The following is a 15781-nucleotide window of genomic DNA, read 5'->3' as shown; positions in this document are numbered from 1 at the left end:
TAAGGTAGAGGGAATATATTTGCCACCTGATTTTGAAATTTATTTTAAAGCGATAGGGTTCAATTTTGCATAATTTCTGTACCCTTATGCTGTAAAGGTTGGGTTAAAAATATGGATTTTTGAAATATAGTCATTATGAAGTTTACATTGAGGAGATATCTTAAAAAGCACTAATATTAAAAATTTACAATCGCTTCAAGCAATTTATAAACCGTATCTCTTTTTTTTTAACAAAACAGATTATTTTAGACAAGATAAAATCAAGGTTTCTTTACCACTAAAATCGCCTTGTTATCGCTTCTACTCTAATAAATTACAAAAAATACCCCAATCAATTAATTATCTCATACCATTCAAACAAAACGTGTATTCCATTATCTATGCTCGTTGAGGTTATTACTAACCCCTATACCACCCGTTTTATCTAAAAAAGTTATATCTCCTCACTACACCTCAAGTAATTACGACCTTTTTTAATCAAGCTTAATTCTATAATAGCTTTTTATAATAGACTTTCTTGACACGTGTTTTGTTCAATAAAAAAATAGGGGTCACGTTTTAAGTCTATTTATCTGTTTCCTTGTCTCTATACCACTATAATTAACGTACCTGCATTAAACTATTATGTGTGTGGTATGTCCCAGGGACATTGTCCCTTATATTCAATGATTGATAGACAAAAACAACGTACCTATGCGAGACACATAAGTACTAAAATTAACCGTCATCACACCAATTACTTTATCTACAGTAAAGGGGCCCACTGATTAACAGTCCGCCGGACGGTATCTGCCTGTCAGTTGTTCGGAACTGTCAACTTTTTGTTCTAACTGACAGACCGATTCCGTCCGGCGGACTGTTAATCAGTGGGCCCCTTAAATAACTATAAAGTTTCCCATTGTTGGGCAATAACTGTAGAAGTCGGACTAGAGCTCAAAAAAACTGGACAAGTGCGAGTCGGACTCGCCCACCGAGGGTCCCGTACTTTTTAGTATTTGTTGTTATAGCGACAACAGAAATATACCATCTGTGAAAATTTGAACTATCACGGTTCATGAGATACAGCCTGGTGACAGACAGTGAGACAGACGGGCAGTGGATTCTTAATTAATAGGGTTCCGTTTTTACCCTTTGGGTACGGAACCCTAAAAATGACCCCACGTGTAGTGTGCCGTGAGCGGCTCAAATGTGCGTGCAGATTGACAATTTCAAATATTGTAATGTCGCGCAAGATGTTTTACGTAGGTATCCAATTTTATTTTAGCCTATCAAATACGTTTAGTGACCAATCACAATTTTTTTAACTGTGGGACATTGTGTATTGAGTAATTTAAAGCTTAGGGCGAGGTATATTTATGGAGGAGGGATAACAGAACTTTACTGTCAGTGATATGTGTCGGATTTAAGGTGTGTAAGAGTGTTTAAACGACAACGGTTTCACTCACTTGAATTTTTAGTCGCTATTGGCGACATGTTTCGGGCCCGTCGGGGGTCCTTCCTCAGGCTCGAGTGCTCGTGGCGGCTGCACTTCCTGCTAAAAAGCACCGTTGTCGTCTAAACAGTTTAAAATATGTCTCACGAAAGTTTAATTTCGATTGTGTGTAAGAGTTTTTGGTACACAGTTTTTGCATGAACCAGAGCTTCATAAGAACACACACTCACAAATAAACTAACCTCACATTTAATAATTTGAGTGTGCATTTGTTTAAAGTTTCTATATACCTTTTTTTTTTTTCATTTTTTGTCTAAATGACAAAAATTTTATGCTGTCCGTCTCAAATGTTTATGAAGTTTTATTGAGACCTTATTGTCCAGACTTTACTGTGCCACTGAGAGAAAGACGGTGTTCGCCTGACCACTGATTAGGTCTTGTCAGTCTAGTTTAGGTTCTAGGGCATGTTCCATTCAATCGCTATAATGATATAAAATGATCTAGATTGTAACGCTAGAAGTTGAGAGAAGATGAGATTGATAATAGATTATTTTACTGTAATCATTTGGGGTACTGTCAACCGGATTGAATAGTGATAGCTGGGGTGAAAAGGGACAAAATATAAAATGTGCTTTACCTGACGATTTCTTATGTCATCATTCGATTGAAAATAATAATATATTTTGTATGATATTATTTGTGTGAGTATTTTTTAAGAAATTGTCAGGCAAATCACATTTTAAGTTTTGTCCCTATTCACCCCAGCCATCCCTATTCACTACGGTTGACGGTACCTTTTTAACAATTTAATAGCTAGGACACGCTACAGTCAGCAGCAATAGAAGCGGAACAACGCGCCAAAAGTATCTGCCACACCTGAATACTTTCCCAAATAAAATAAACATATCTCAACGGTTTGCGTTAAAAAATATCGACCACAATTTAAAACAAATGAATTTCAACCGAATTTAAAATACAACTGGATTCGGAAAGAGAAGAGTCGTGGATATTGGGCCCCATACATTCCACGACTCTTCTCTTTCGGCACAGACTCTATGGTAGGTAGCACGAGGCTATGCTATATAAAGTGTCATTCTATATAACTTGCTAACTATGTAAACAAACCGACATATTGAAACTGTCACTGAATGATGATTTCAGTCTGGCGGTTTGTTTACATAGTTAGCAAGTTCCATAGCATGACACTTTATAGAGACATGTATTTTTTGGTTAAGCTATTAGAGAATGGTTAATACTTTTGACGGATATTCTGATAGCTACTTTTATGCTGTCTGTACTAATTGCTTTGGTTAGTAATTAACGTCCTCTAATGATATTATTTGTTTTTCCTATTTATAATAGCAAGTTTCCACTTTCAGACCTCCACCGATGGTAACATCACCAACAGCATCCTGACCTTCGAGCCAGCCATCGACGACGCAGGCAGAGTCCTGTCTTGCCGAGCGACCCAACCTTCCCTACCCCACTCCACACATGAGGATGGATGGAAGATGGAGATCCAACGTAAGTCCAGCATCAACAACCTTATTTAAATGTCACACGGACCCTCCGCCAAAACGCCGCTCCCATGCAATTAGGTCCAATGAATGCTAAATGTGTACTTACTCGAGCGTCGTAGAGACCTATTGGAATCAAAAGATTTCCTTTCATCTAGGAAGAAAAAAGGTTATATAAAGTTTATTTTTAGCGAACAGGAATGCGTCTACAGATTTTTTTTTTATTATGGGGGGTTGGTGGAGGGTAAAAAAAAGCGGTAAGTAGATTGTGGCTTTGGTCGTTTTGGTCTAAGTTACCTATAATGCTCTAATTTTTGTATCTCTCTAATCTGACAATTTTTTGGTTGGCATTTCCTTAATCTGACGATCGCAAGTTCGTCGCCCGATTTTCACATTGTAACTGTCAGATTAAGGAAATGCGTACAAATAATTATCAGATTTGTAATAGCACAATTATAGCATTAATTTGGACTAAAATTACCAAATCCACAATCTGCTTAACGATTTGTTGAACCCCCCAAGTCCACCAACCCCCCACCAACCCCCCACCAACCAACTACTCAACATACGGCCCGATTAGAACTTTAAGATACGTCAATTAATAGATCTAGAAACGATATGGATTAGATATGTTCGTGTCAAGTGTGACGTTTCTTCAAACGAAAACTTCACTTTTGACACTGACACATCTAATCCATATCGTTTCTAAAGTGTCATTCTATGGAACTTGCTAACTATGTAAACAAACCGCCATATTGAAATTGTCTCTGTATGATGAATTTACTAGGGGGCTATTCATAAATTACGTCATTTCAAATTAGGGGGGGGGGGGTCTGGACATCGGATGACGGTAGCATGAAGTAGGAGGAAATGGGGTCATTTGAAGCATGATTTTTGGATGATTATAGGGGGGGGGGGGGTCAAAAATCGTCAAAAATCGATGACGTAATTTATGGACAGCCCCTAGTGACTTTTGTTTACAAAGTTAGCAAGTTCCATAGAATGACACTTTAGATCTATTAATTGACGTATCTTAAAGTTCGGATCGGGCAGATATATACACTCATAAGTATATTAAATCTGGCACGCTCGAGTAACTACAAAAATCCCCTCTTGGGCTCCCTGACCAGAAGCTAGCTAATACGCTCTCATTTTAAAACGACATGTTTAAATACTTTAAATTACATAAAACTTGGCACGATACGTAACATATATCTATGGCTGGTACTAGTTTTCGTTGCTAAAAATTGTTTTACAAAGAAAATAGAGCGTGTAGTATTTTTTCATATACCTAAAACCCCAAAATACCCCATCCATCATCGCTATACCTACATCAAATATCGATTATAGCCGTCAAATGTTTAATGCTAAAACCGCAAGCTTTTATAACATACCCAAGGCAAAGCTTATTGACTTGTGACATTCAAAGTTATCTTATCAAGTTCTATATCTGGCAAAGGATTAACATCACAGATATAATATGACTAGGTAGAATACACGAAACAGCAAATCATTTGTAGTGTTCTACTCGTAGAAAAAAGCTGCCGGTCAAGCTGATTTTAACTCAATTCTGTTGTCCTTGATTTTATACATACTTCAAATTCGCCCGTTTGCGCACATATATTAACACTTTTACCATTCACAAAAATCACAGTACACGCGGCATCCATTCAGATAAATGTATGTGGTTGACACGTGCCATATTACCTGTCACTTCCACAGAATGAATGACGGCGCCAATTGGAACTCATCTGAAGTCAATTAATGAGTTACCATTACGCACAGACCGCACAGTAATTGGAGGCAGCCTCCAGATATTAGTCTAATCTATTAGTCATTCGAAAATGGCGTAAGAGACAGCTTTTGGTTGCATTCTTTGTACAGGCGGCAGCGGTAGCGGTGCGAAAAATATGAACGATTTTTTATTGGAAAATTTGAAACGGCCCATAAATAAAAAGCACTTGATGATTGAGCTTCTAAAAGTTAGTATGGAACTAGGTTTTCGATCTTAACTTTTTATGGCTATGGCTTTTTATACATAAAATTGTATAAAGAAATTCCATAATGTCCAGAGAGGAAAATTGGGACTACGCGGCTGCTCTATATCAAAACCTAGTAAGGGCTTCAAATACAATTTTACACCAGGCGGCTTAGCACGGTCGCGTTTTTATCCCTTGTCACCATGCCTGTCACGTTCCAACAAGTATGTAAGTGCGAAAGGGACGCGCATAGTGATAGTCGATAAAAATGGAACCGTGCTGAGCCCGCAGAGTGTAAATACATAAAACAAGCGCTGGTGGCCTAGCGGTAAGAGCGTGCGACTTTCAATCCGGAGGTCGCGGGTTCAAACCCCGGCTCGTACCAATGAGTTTTTCGGAACTTATGTACGAAATATCATTTGATATTTACCAGTGGCTTTTCGGTGCAGGAGAACATCGTGAGGAAACCGGACTAATCCCAATAAGGCCCAGTTTCCCCTCTGGGTTGAAATGTCAGATGGCAGTCGCTTTCGTAAAAACTAGTGCCTACGTCAAATCATGGAATTAGTTGTCAAGCGGACCCCAGGTTCTCATGAGCCGTGGCAATATGGGATAACGCGAGGAAGAAGAGGAGAAAAAAAGTGTCCTAAAATTTTCATACATTTTTCAAACTTTCCTTTTTGTTACCGCCATACAAAGTATATGAGGAAATGGTAACACAAGAGGAAAAAAACTCTGGGACATTTTTTTATCCCATTAGGATCGAAAGAGCTCGTGATTCTGAGTAGAAATAACACAAAAGTGGCCAAATAAGGTCACAATATATGGCAAAAAATAAAAGAAACGCTCTTTTACGCTCTCGTGTAAACTTTGATTTTAAGCCCTTACTAGGTTTTGATATAGGGCCGTATATTTGTGTGGAATAGCGGTCGTCCACTATAGCTTTAAGCCAAAATCAGCCTGTATATGTCACTCTTTGATCTCCATAGTGGCAGAGTATAAAGCCAATTAGCAAGCCAGATTTGGCCAAGAATAGACAACTGAAAGCACCCTTGTAGGCACTATTGCCGCCTAGATTACCTTCTGCGCTTTGACGTAACGTTCAAATTCTAAAACGACTCAAGCCTGAAAATTTCACTCTAAATTCATCCTTATTACATTATTAGTAAGCTCCATAATTGCTTATTGGAAATTTTAGGTAGTTTTTAACATTGGTTGATGCAAGGAAGTCGATATCAAACTCCAAAATAATGTGACCCCCAGATTCATAAAAAATACCAGTCATCGGAGAGCGCTCTTATACTGGCTTTAACTATGAGATCGCGTTCTGTATGCGATGAGAATACTATGGCGGATACGTCATTTTGACACAAGTATGTCATAAGCATAAAGCGGGCAAGCTGAGTGGCCAGTAATCGTCAAAGGGACCAATATCATTGACAATGGGGCATTTATGGGGCTAATATGGATTTCAGGTATTCCGTGATATTCGTGAATTGATCGTGAGATAAGTGTAATTATATTGGGCACATTGTCATTGTCACCCTATTATTGTTGTGGAGCAAGAATAGAAAAGCCTATTTATGCAATTCACTTCACTCATTGATACATAATTGACCGGAGCGTAGCGAAGGTCTACGTTGACCGGAGCGTAGCGAAGGTCTACGTTTCGACTGGAGCATTTTGCTTTTGTATGTCCGGATGTTCTCCTCTACAGGTCGTAATTCTTAACCGAATCTCGTGAAATATTGTGACTGGATTCTATGTCTAAATAAATTTTGACATTGGAAATGTCTTTTCGTTCGCTCCAGTATACGGTCCGATTTCACGAAAAAGTGCGATCCCCTTATATCTCGGAAAGTTGTGAAGATATGATATTAAAAAATAGGCTCAAAAGACGCATAATCACGAGAGCTGTAAGGTGCAAAAATAATTATTCGAGAAAGTCAAAAACAAAAAAAGTTATGGTCGAAATAGTGAAAATAAAATTATTTTTTTTCCGAATTTTTGATTTTGGTGCTCGATTATTTGGAAACGAAGAATGATATCAAAAATTTGAGAAAAACGGCTCTGGACAATTTAGTCAGCTACAATTTGAGCCTAAAACAAAGACGATCGGGTTAAGGGTTTGCCCTGTAGCCTAACCTTAAAATAGTCAAAAAGTCAGAACGACATTTTTCACAGGACATTTATGACTTCATGTTTCGTTATCGGTGTTTGTTATGAATTATCGGGATTATGACGGCAGAATAACACTTGCACTGCGTGGGCTTTCAAAATCGCTGCAGATTTTTCTTGGTCTAACTCTATCTATCCTGTTTGAGACGGGCGTAGATAACGCACTATTCGACAATCTATGCATTCTTGTGGTGGTGGAAATAGAAATAGAGATAGAGGCAGAGGCAGAGGCAGAGGCAGAGGCAGAGGCAGAGGCAGAGGCAGAGGCAGAGGCAGAGGCAGAGGCAGAGGCAGAGGCAGAGGCAGAGGCAGAGGCAGAGGCAGAGGCAGAGGCAGAGGCAGAGGCAGAGGCAGAGGCAGAGGCAGAGGCAGAGGCAGAGGCAGAGGCAGAGGCAGAGGCAGAGGCAGAGGCAGAGGCAGAGGCAGAGGCAGAGGCAGAGGCAGAGGCAGAGGCAGAGGCAGAGGCAGAGGCAGAGGCAGAGGCAGAGGCAGAGGCAGAGGCAGAGGGAGAGGGAGAGGGAGAGGGAGAGGGAGAGGGAGAGGGAGAGGGAGAGGGAGAGGGAGAGGGAGAGGGAGAGGGAGAGGGAGAGGGAGAGGGAGAGGGAGAGGGAGAGGGAGAGGGAGAGGGAGAGGGAGAGGGAGAGGGAGAGGGAGAGGGAGAGGGAGAGGGAGAGGGAGAGGGAGAGGGAGAGGGAGAGGGAGAGGGAGAGGGAGAGGGAGAGGGAGAGGGAGAGGGAGAGGGAGAGGGAGAGGGAGAGGGAGAGGGAGAGGGAGAGGGAGAGGGAGAGGGAGAGGGAGAGGGAGAGGGAGAGGGAGAGGGAGAGGGAGAGGGAGAGGGAGAGGGAGAGGGAGAGGGAGAGGGAGAGGGAGAGGGAGAGGGAGAGGGAGAGGGAGAGGGAGAGGGAGAGGGAGAGGGAGAGGGAGAGGGAGAGGGAGAGGGAGAGGGAGAGGGAGAGGGAGAGGGAGAGGGAGAGGGAGAGGGAGAGGGAGAGGGAGAGGGAGAGGGAGAGGGAGAGGGAGAGGGAGAGGGAGAGGGAGAGGGAGAGGGAGAGGGAGAGGGAGAGGGAGAGGGAGAGGGAGAGGGAGAGGGAGAGGGAGAGGGAGAGGGAGAGGGAGAGGGAGAGGGAGAGGGAGAGGGAGAGGGAGAGGGAGAGGGAGAGGGAGAGGGAGAGGGAGAGGGAGAGGGAGAGGGAGAGGGAGAGGGAGAGGGAGAGGGAGAGGGAGAGGGAGAGGGAGAGGGAGAGGGAGAGGGAGAGGGAGAGGGAGAGGGAGAGGGAGAGGGAGAGGGAGAGGGAGAGGGAGAGGGAGAGGGAGAGGGAGAGGGAGAGGGAGAGGGAGAGGGAGAGGGAGAGGGAGAGGGAGAGGGAGAGGGAGAGGGAGAGGGAGAGGGAGAGGGAGAGGGAGAGGGAGAGGGAGAGGGAGAGGGAGAGGGAGAGGGAGAGGGAGAGGAATAAAAACTTATACAGAGAAACATAAAAAAGAAAAAGTGCCACGAAATGGTCTCACCTCAGCATGTTGCTGGCGGCTGCTAGCAGATAGCTGATGCTGAACCCTGGCAGTACCTAGTGGAGCTCGGGTTTAATACAACATAAACACACGCTGTTTTGGTCATCGGTCTCGATGAGCACTTAGGACAGTAGTACCCAAGATAGAGCTGATGCTGAACCCTGGCTGTACCTAAAGGAACTCAGGTTTGTTGCAACATAGGCACACGCTGTTTTGGTCATCCGACTCGTCTTGATGAGCACTTAGGAGAGTAGTACCCAAGATAGAGCTGATGCTGAACCCTGGTTGTACCTAGCGGAACTCAGGTTTGGTGCAACATAGGCACACGCTGTTTTGGACACCCGATTCGTCATGATGAGCATTACCCAAGATAGCTGATGCTGAACCCTGGTAGTACCTATTGGAACTCAGGTTTGGTGCAACATAGACAAACGCTGTTATGGTCATCTCTCGTCGCGTCAAACTGCTGTCAAGAAAATTTCATATCTTGCAAATGGGCCGCTGCCGATCACCACTTCTCGTGTTGACTACGGATTTGCCGTGTAATAATTTTCTTGTACTTTGAACATTAATATATCCTGCTTATTAATCGAAAAATGAAATATGTACCTATACTTATGCGCCACGGCGACAATTATTCAAACTTGGATACGCGTGTGGAAATTTTGCAATTTGTTTGTTCACATGCGTTATGTCCAGGATACTTGTGTTAGTCTAAGAATAAAATAATTATCATTCAACGTTGTAGTTTTATTTTGTAACTTTTTCCTTATCCAGACTTTCTCGTCGCTCAGCGACAATATTTTTTCGAATTCCGTAGATTCATTTCCAATGTGCTCGATAGTCGTGTGAGGCACGAAATCTGTGAATTTTTTTTTTTTTGTCCGTCCGGTTTTTTGATTTTTTTTTAAATGGCGGAGTTGTGATAGCTCGCGCCTAAACAAATAGTGGTATCGGTACCATACGAGTGTTTTCTTTTTGAGATATGTTTATAGATTAAATGGCCAAAAATTCAGAAAATTTATTTCGCTGGTTTCGAAGGTATGGAGATATTTAATTTTAACTAATTTTAATTTGAGAAGGAGTAGCTAAATTTCGTCAACCCATCTAAGAACTATTTGGCTCAGTTTGTAAACGTTCGCTTTTTCTGTTTGCACAGAGGGTCTGGGTTCGATCCTCAGTAATTGTATGCTGGGATATTATTATAACTTTTTGTATTTTTTTACACATACATTTCGTATTGTTTTTTTTTTTTTTAATTTACTATATTTAAAGCTCTTATAGTACCATGTTATTTAAAGCTCTGCTCGCGAGGTCTACAGCTCACAGAGCCACTAGTAATATGAACTTTACGAGCATAAAATAAACACATAAGTTACTGTGAATCTTTATCTGTCATTTCAAAAAAAAACAAATCACCTGCGATTTGATTTCAAGGACATTTCTTCGAGATCTTTTTACAATGCGACGTGAAGTCATTTTACTTTTGAAAATAAACAGAATTTCAATACCAATAGATTATTGACGGATGTAGCTCGAAATTCCTATAAGATCTCAGTAATGCCAGTCATGTCAATTATTTTCTTGCGTTAACCATAAATTACAATTGAAGGTGCAAGACGAGGCATATAGTGCGACATAAAAATATAAAATAGAAGAAATTAAATAAAATGGAACTAAAAAAAGTCCATACTAAATTGTTGCCATGTTTAAGCATTTTACGCCAAAAATGTGACAGTTACGTAGAAAGTGGCGCCCTCATTAATTTTTTACAATTTCTTGTCGGACTATACGTCAGTACTGAACTGAAATAGTGTTGGGCGGGACATAGTTTAAGGACATACCCCAGATGTATGTATCGACGCGGAATCGGCAAAAACCGATAGGAAAAAGCTTTATGTCTGTTAAAAAGTCGTCGTTCAACTCGGCTCGCATCGGCCGGCGCCTGCCGACGCGTCGACGGCTTTTTCGCTCTTATTGCGCAGACATCAAGCTTTTTCCTATCAGCGTTTGCCGATTCCGCGTCGATATATCGGTGGAGACCCTTAGGTGACCTTCGAAAGTTTGCGGGTCACTTCTGGGTGAGATTCGCTCAGGAAGGGAGAAGTAGCGTACTCAAATAGGCCTATGCTTAACAGTGGGCGATAAATATGATGATAAAATTTAACTTTGTTCACAGATCTACCGCTGGTGAAGCTTGAGTTGGGAGCGAACCTGGACGCCAGCAAAGTCGTTGAAGGTTCTGATGTGTACATAGACTGCAGAGTGCGAGCAAATCCTTGGCATACGCACGTACATTTCACTCACAATGTAAGTTGAATAAAATATATATTTGTTTGATTATTGTATCAAATCAAATGTAATTTTCTCTTCTGTATCGTTCCGTCATGATTGAGGGGCATGACGACTGTGGCCACTCTTCACCAATGCTCTCCAAGCCGCTCTATCTTTGGTCCAGTTAATTTATTACCCAAGTTATATAATAATATTTACCTAACTAAATATATTTTCAGAAGTATAAGAAGAATTAAATTTCTTAAGCTATATCCTCGTGGAATGCCTCCTCTTTCCCCCAATTTGCATCTACAGTGATTTTTCCCAGGACATGGTAGTAAAACCCGGACCCGGAGTACTCGTAGCCAACCAGAGTCTGGTGCTTCAGAAGGTGTCCAGGAAAGCGGCCGGGGCTTACGTCTGTGCCGCCAGAAATGCCCTGGGAGAGGGCTTTAGTGAAAAGCTCATGTTGGATGTTAAATGTAAGTATTCTTTAAGTAACTGAGAATTTTCTGACTTTTTTGTCTTTGGTGTAAATCCTTTGTGTCTATTTCACCAGGTTTCTTTTAGTTTTTGTATGACCCACAAAATTTTGAAGTTAATATTAACACAGCATTGTTTGTGGTTTCGAGGCAGTTGTATTCACAGCGTGATTAATTTCTTTCTGTAATTCGGCACTTCCACAAATACCTGGTCTTGAGTGATCTGGCTCTCTGCTGATAAGCTCCTAATCTAAACTGATAAGTACCACATCGCTAAACTCTTTTCTATCTTTCGTCTCTTTTACACAGATACCCCTACGTGCAAGTCTTCGCAGCCTGCCGTACTGAGAGCTGCCAGAGGAGAGCTCATCGAAATTGAGTGCGATCTAGACGCCAATCCAAAGGTATGTTGTAAATAGGTGCATTGGGGTGCACTTCGAGTGAGAGGTAATTTTGTAAATCGTTAATCTTATACATTTAAACGAGCAATTCTTGTATATATTTATTCCACCAAAAACATAAATGTAAAAAAGGAGAGCCAAGTTCAATACAAAAATTACGCTTGGCTGTGGGGTTCGCCGCAAAAAGAATGGAGATCTAAATGAGTGCCAAGTTCTATGCAAAATCCAAATATGTATTTATAGGAACAAAATAACATTATAAACAAGTATTAAACTCTATTTCTTTGCTTTATTGGATACCTATAACAATTTCTGATATTTAAAAAAAATGTGAGATCTTAAAGTAGGTTAGATTTGACTTGGCCAGTTTTCATTACATCAGTCATTTTATAAAGTTATTCAACATATATATATATTGTAATACTGATAAAAACTGGCCAAGCCAAATCTAACCTACTTTAAGATCTCACATTTTTTTAAATAACAGCAATTGTTATAGGTATCCAATAAAGCAAAGAAATAGAGTTTAATACTTGTTTATAATGTTATTTTGTTCCTATAAATACATATTTGGATTTTGCATAGAACTTGGCACTCATTTAGATCTCCATTCTTTTTGCGGCGAACTCCACAGCCAAGCGTAATTTTTGTATTGAACTTGGCTCTCCTTTTTTACATTTATGTTTTTGGTGGGATATCAATACTTTTTGTAAAGAAAACTAGGCAGGTATTGAGATTTAATGTTTTTTCTTGTGTTTCCGCTGCATGGTTTTTACTTCTGTTCTTTGTATAATTATGTGGTGCCGCGCGCCGCCGCCGACGACACACCGTTGGCCGGTTGTTTAGCGCGTATTACAAGTTTTTTGTATGGGGACACCACTTATTTTTTGACTTAACTTTATTTTTATATTTCTTTTATATAGTAAATATAATAATACATATATTGGGATAGTTTCAAATATCTGCTTGTAACGGTTCCAACGCTACAATTTAAAAAAAATTTTTTGAATGGGGACCCCCCCTATTTTTTATCTTTTTTAATTTTTAGGTTTTTTCCTACGCTTACACACAATAACCGAGCTGGATTCCAAATTTTATCCTTCTAGGCCATCTGGAAGTAGGTTAGGTTTAGGTACTTATATGTCAGTCACAATAAAAAAAAATTGTATGGGGACCCCCCCTATTTTTTAACTTTTTTTTATTTTTAGATTTTTTCCTACGCTTACACACAATAACCGAGCTGGATTCCAAATTTCATCCTTCTAGGTTTAGGTATAAGTCAGTCAGTCCGTCCCAAAATTTACGACTTTTTGACCTTCATATCTTTATAACCGTTTGAGCTAGCTTCATGAGATTTGGGCTTCTAGATGTCCTTATGGATATAATTAAACACACGTAGTTTTATGTGTTTACGTTAAAGATGTTTTGAGTTATAGAAGGGTCAAAAGTGTCACCAAGTGGTTCGTGTAATATTACACTCGGCGCTGGCTAGCCAGTTCCTTTGCTTGAACTTGGCTTGACACGCTGCCGCATGTCTAGATATATTTCGGGGATCTCGGAAACGGCTAACGATTTCGATGAAATTTGCTATATGAGTTTTCGGGGGCGATAAATTGATCTAGCTAGGTCTTATCTCTGGGTAAACGCGCATTTTTGTGTTTTTTATATGTTTTTCGAGCAAAGCTCGGTCTCCCAGATATTTATACCTATACTTACTCTGTATCTTTAGGTATTTAAATAAAAGTAAACAAATAATTTGTACATTTTCGGGTAGTTATAACATTTATTAGTTAACCAACCAATTACAAAACCGCCTGGATTAGTCACTGAACGACCTGACTTTAACCTACATTATTTGGTCGTGTAATGTTTTCATCTACCCTCAACTGGCTTAAGGATCCATTTGAGGGTAGATTTTATTTAAATACCTAAAGATACAGACTATAATATTACTCAAAAGTTATATCATAGAAACTTAGGTACCTGCATATAGGGTCATGTGCGTTAAGAGAAACATAGTTTATTTTGCTCGGATCAAGAGGAACAGTATGAGAATTCCCTAGGAATATTACTTTTGCCCCAATATTTCTCTTATCCCATCAAGAGTTAGACCAAGAGAAGTCTGCAACGAATTTGATATCACATGCAGTGCAAGTGTTATTTATACGTCATGATTTCATAGAAGTTTGACGTTTAAAATAACACTCGCGCTGTGCTATAAAAATCGATGCAGACTTTTCTTGGTCTAACTCTAACCATGTTTATGTTTTCCTGCATATTAACAAAGATAATAGATAGTATAGAGGGGTCCTGTCATAGTAAATTTTGTAGTCACAGTAAATTTACTGCCATCTATCGACTAAAACTCAAAAAAAAACGTATAAAACGCACGACTAAAACTCAAAAAAAAACGTATAAAATTATCAAAAAAATGTATATATGGATAAATGATTTTATTCTTTTTATATAATTTTGACACAATACATGTTCATTCACTGATATCTATGTGTTAAAATTGTTAAATATGAATCGGTGTCCTCACGCCATCTAGCCGAGCATAGGCTACAGGTATGTGCGCCATCTATCCGAGAATGATTTTTTCTTGATTTCCGAGGCACGTTTTTTCCTTAGACTTTATTCATCTTATACGAAGTTACATATGTCTTTGATATTAATTTATAAGGAAATAAATTAATTGCATAGCGCAAAATACAGACAATTGATTACGAACCCAATTGTGATCACATTGTTTATCATCCCCCAACAGAGGCTCGAACTTTTCTACCAAACAATATTATCATTACATCACAGGTGTCATTCAGAATTGTTTTTCCTCAAGCGAACTTTTGAATGCCGATTCTGTCTTTACAATTATATTTTCAATCTCGTTTTAATACGACCTTGATGAGAGTTGGGTTATCACCAGACGGTCTAGCATGAGTTGCGTTCCCGCGCGCGACTCCATACATCAAGCGCGACTTCAAGTATGGACTCGCTCGCGAGAACGCAACTTATGCTAGACCGCCAGGCATCCGAGAGAGAGAGAGAGAGAGAGATTTTTTTTTTATTTAACACCACCATTTAACAGTTTACAAATAATTTATAAGTTGACATTGACATTAAAAAACAACGTTTTGCTAAAAAGGACATTTAGTCTGTTTGAGAAACGGAAAACGGTAAAAAATAGAGATAATACTCCTAAAAATACCTGTGATACCTCATTAGACTCGTAATGATGTCTAGAAAAATGTATTCGAAGCGTGTATTAGCACACAAAAAATATCAAAAGTTATATAAAACAAAAAAAGGGGGAAAAACGTAGATTTTTTTTATTTCCCTAATATCTCAGAAAGTAATAATATTTAAGAAACCAAAATTAACATTATAAAAGAGGAGGATATTTCCAATCAAACATTCCATACTTGCAGAACTGTATCTCCATTATTTATACTTTTTATTCAACGCTGAACTCAGCCCTCCGCGCCTCATTTTTGAGAAACGCGCGCGGCGTGAAAAAACGGTTACGTAACATTAAATATAATTTTAAAGGTATTAAATATTCATTGAAAAATTAAAAAAAAAAGATCTTATTAAGCATGTATATGAGAAAGGCTCTAGAAAGTGACGAAATTTTACAATAGTTATTAATACATTTTTTTCGTTTTCAATAAAGAAGGAATTTCGAGAAAATTTTGTTCATTGACAATTACCTAACTTGTTGAAAAAATAACTTTAAGATAAATTTCTACAACTATTACATTTGTTGACAGATTCTAAATACACCATATTTTTTTTTATTTTTCAATGAATATTTAATACCTTTAAAATTATATTTAATGTTACGTAATCGCTTTTTCACGCCACGCGCGTTTCCCGAAAATGAGGCGCGGAGGGCTGTGTTCAGTGTTGAATAAAAAATATAAATAATGGAGATACAGTTCTGCAAGTATGGAGTGTTTTATTCGAAATATCCTCTTATTTTATAATGTTAATTTTGGTTTCTTAAACATTA

At 39.3% G+C, this 15781-nt stretch overlaps 1 protein-coding gene across 1 annotated transcript in view; it reads left to right on the top strand.

The window, feature by feature from the left end:
• The window catches only part of LOC134801803 (B-cell receptor CD22-like), a 700667-nt gene that overhangs the window by 667655 nt on the left and 17231 nt on the right, over nt 1-15781 (top strand). Inside the window, exons 10-13 of the mRNA XM_063774411.1 lie at nt 2812-2956; nt 10792-10922; nt 11215-11368; nt 11678-11772. Coding sequence (XP_063630481.1) covers nt 2812-2956; nt 10792-10922; nt 11215-11368; nt 11678-11772 — 525 coding nt within the window. The remainder of the gene's footprint in view (nt 1-2811; nt 2957-10791; nt 10923-11214; nt 11369-11677; nt 11773-15781) is intronic.

This window comes from Cydia splendana, chromosome 23 (assembly GCF_910591565.1).
Source record: "Cydia splendana chromosome 23, ilCydSple1.2, whole genome shotgun sequence".
NCBI lineage: Eukaryota > Metazoa > Arthropoda > Insecta > Lepidoptera > Tortricidae > Cydia > Cydia splendana.
Note: the sequence above shows the minus strand (reverse complement) of the source record. Positions and strands in the feature narration are given on the sequence as shown.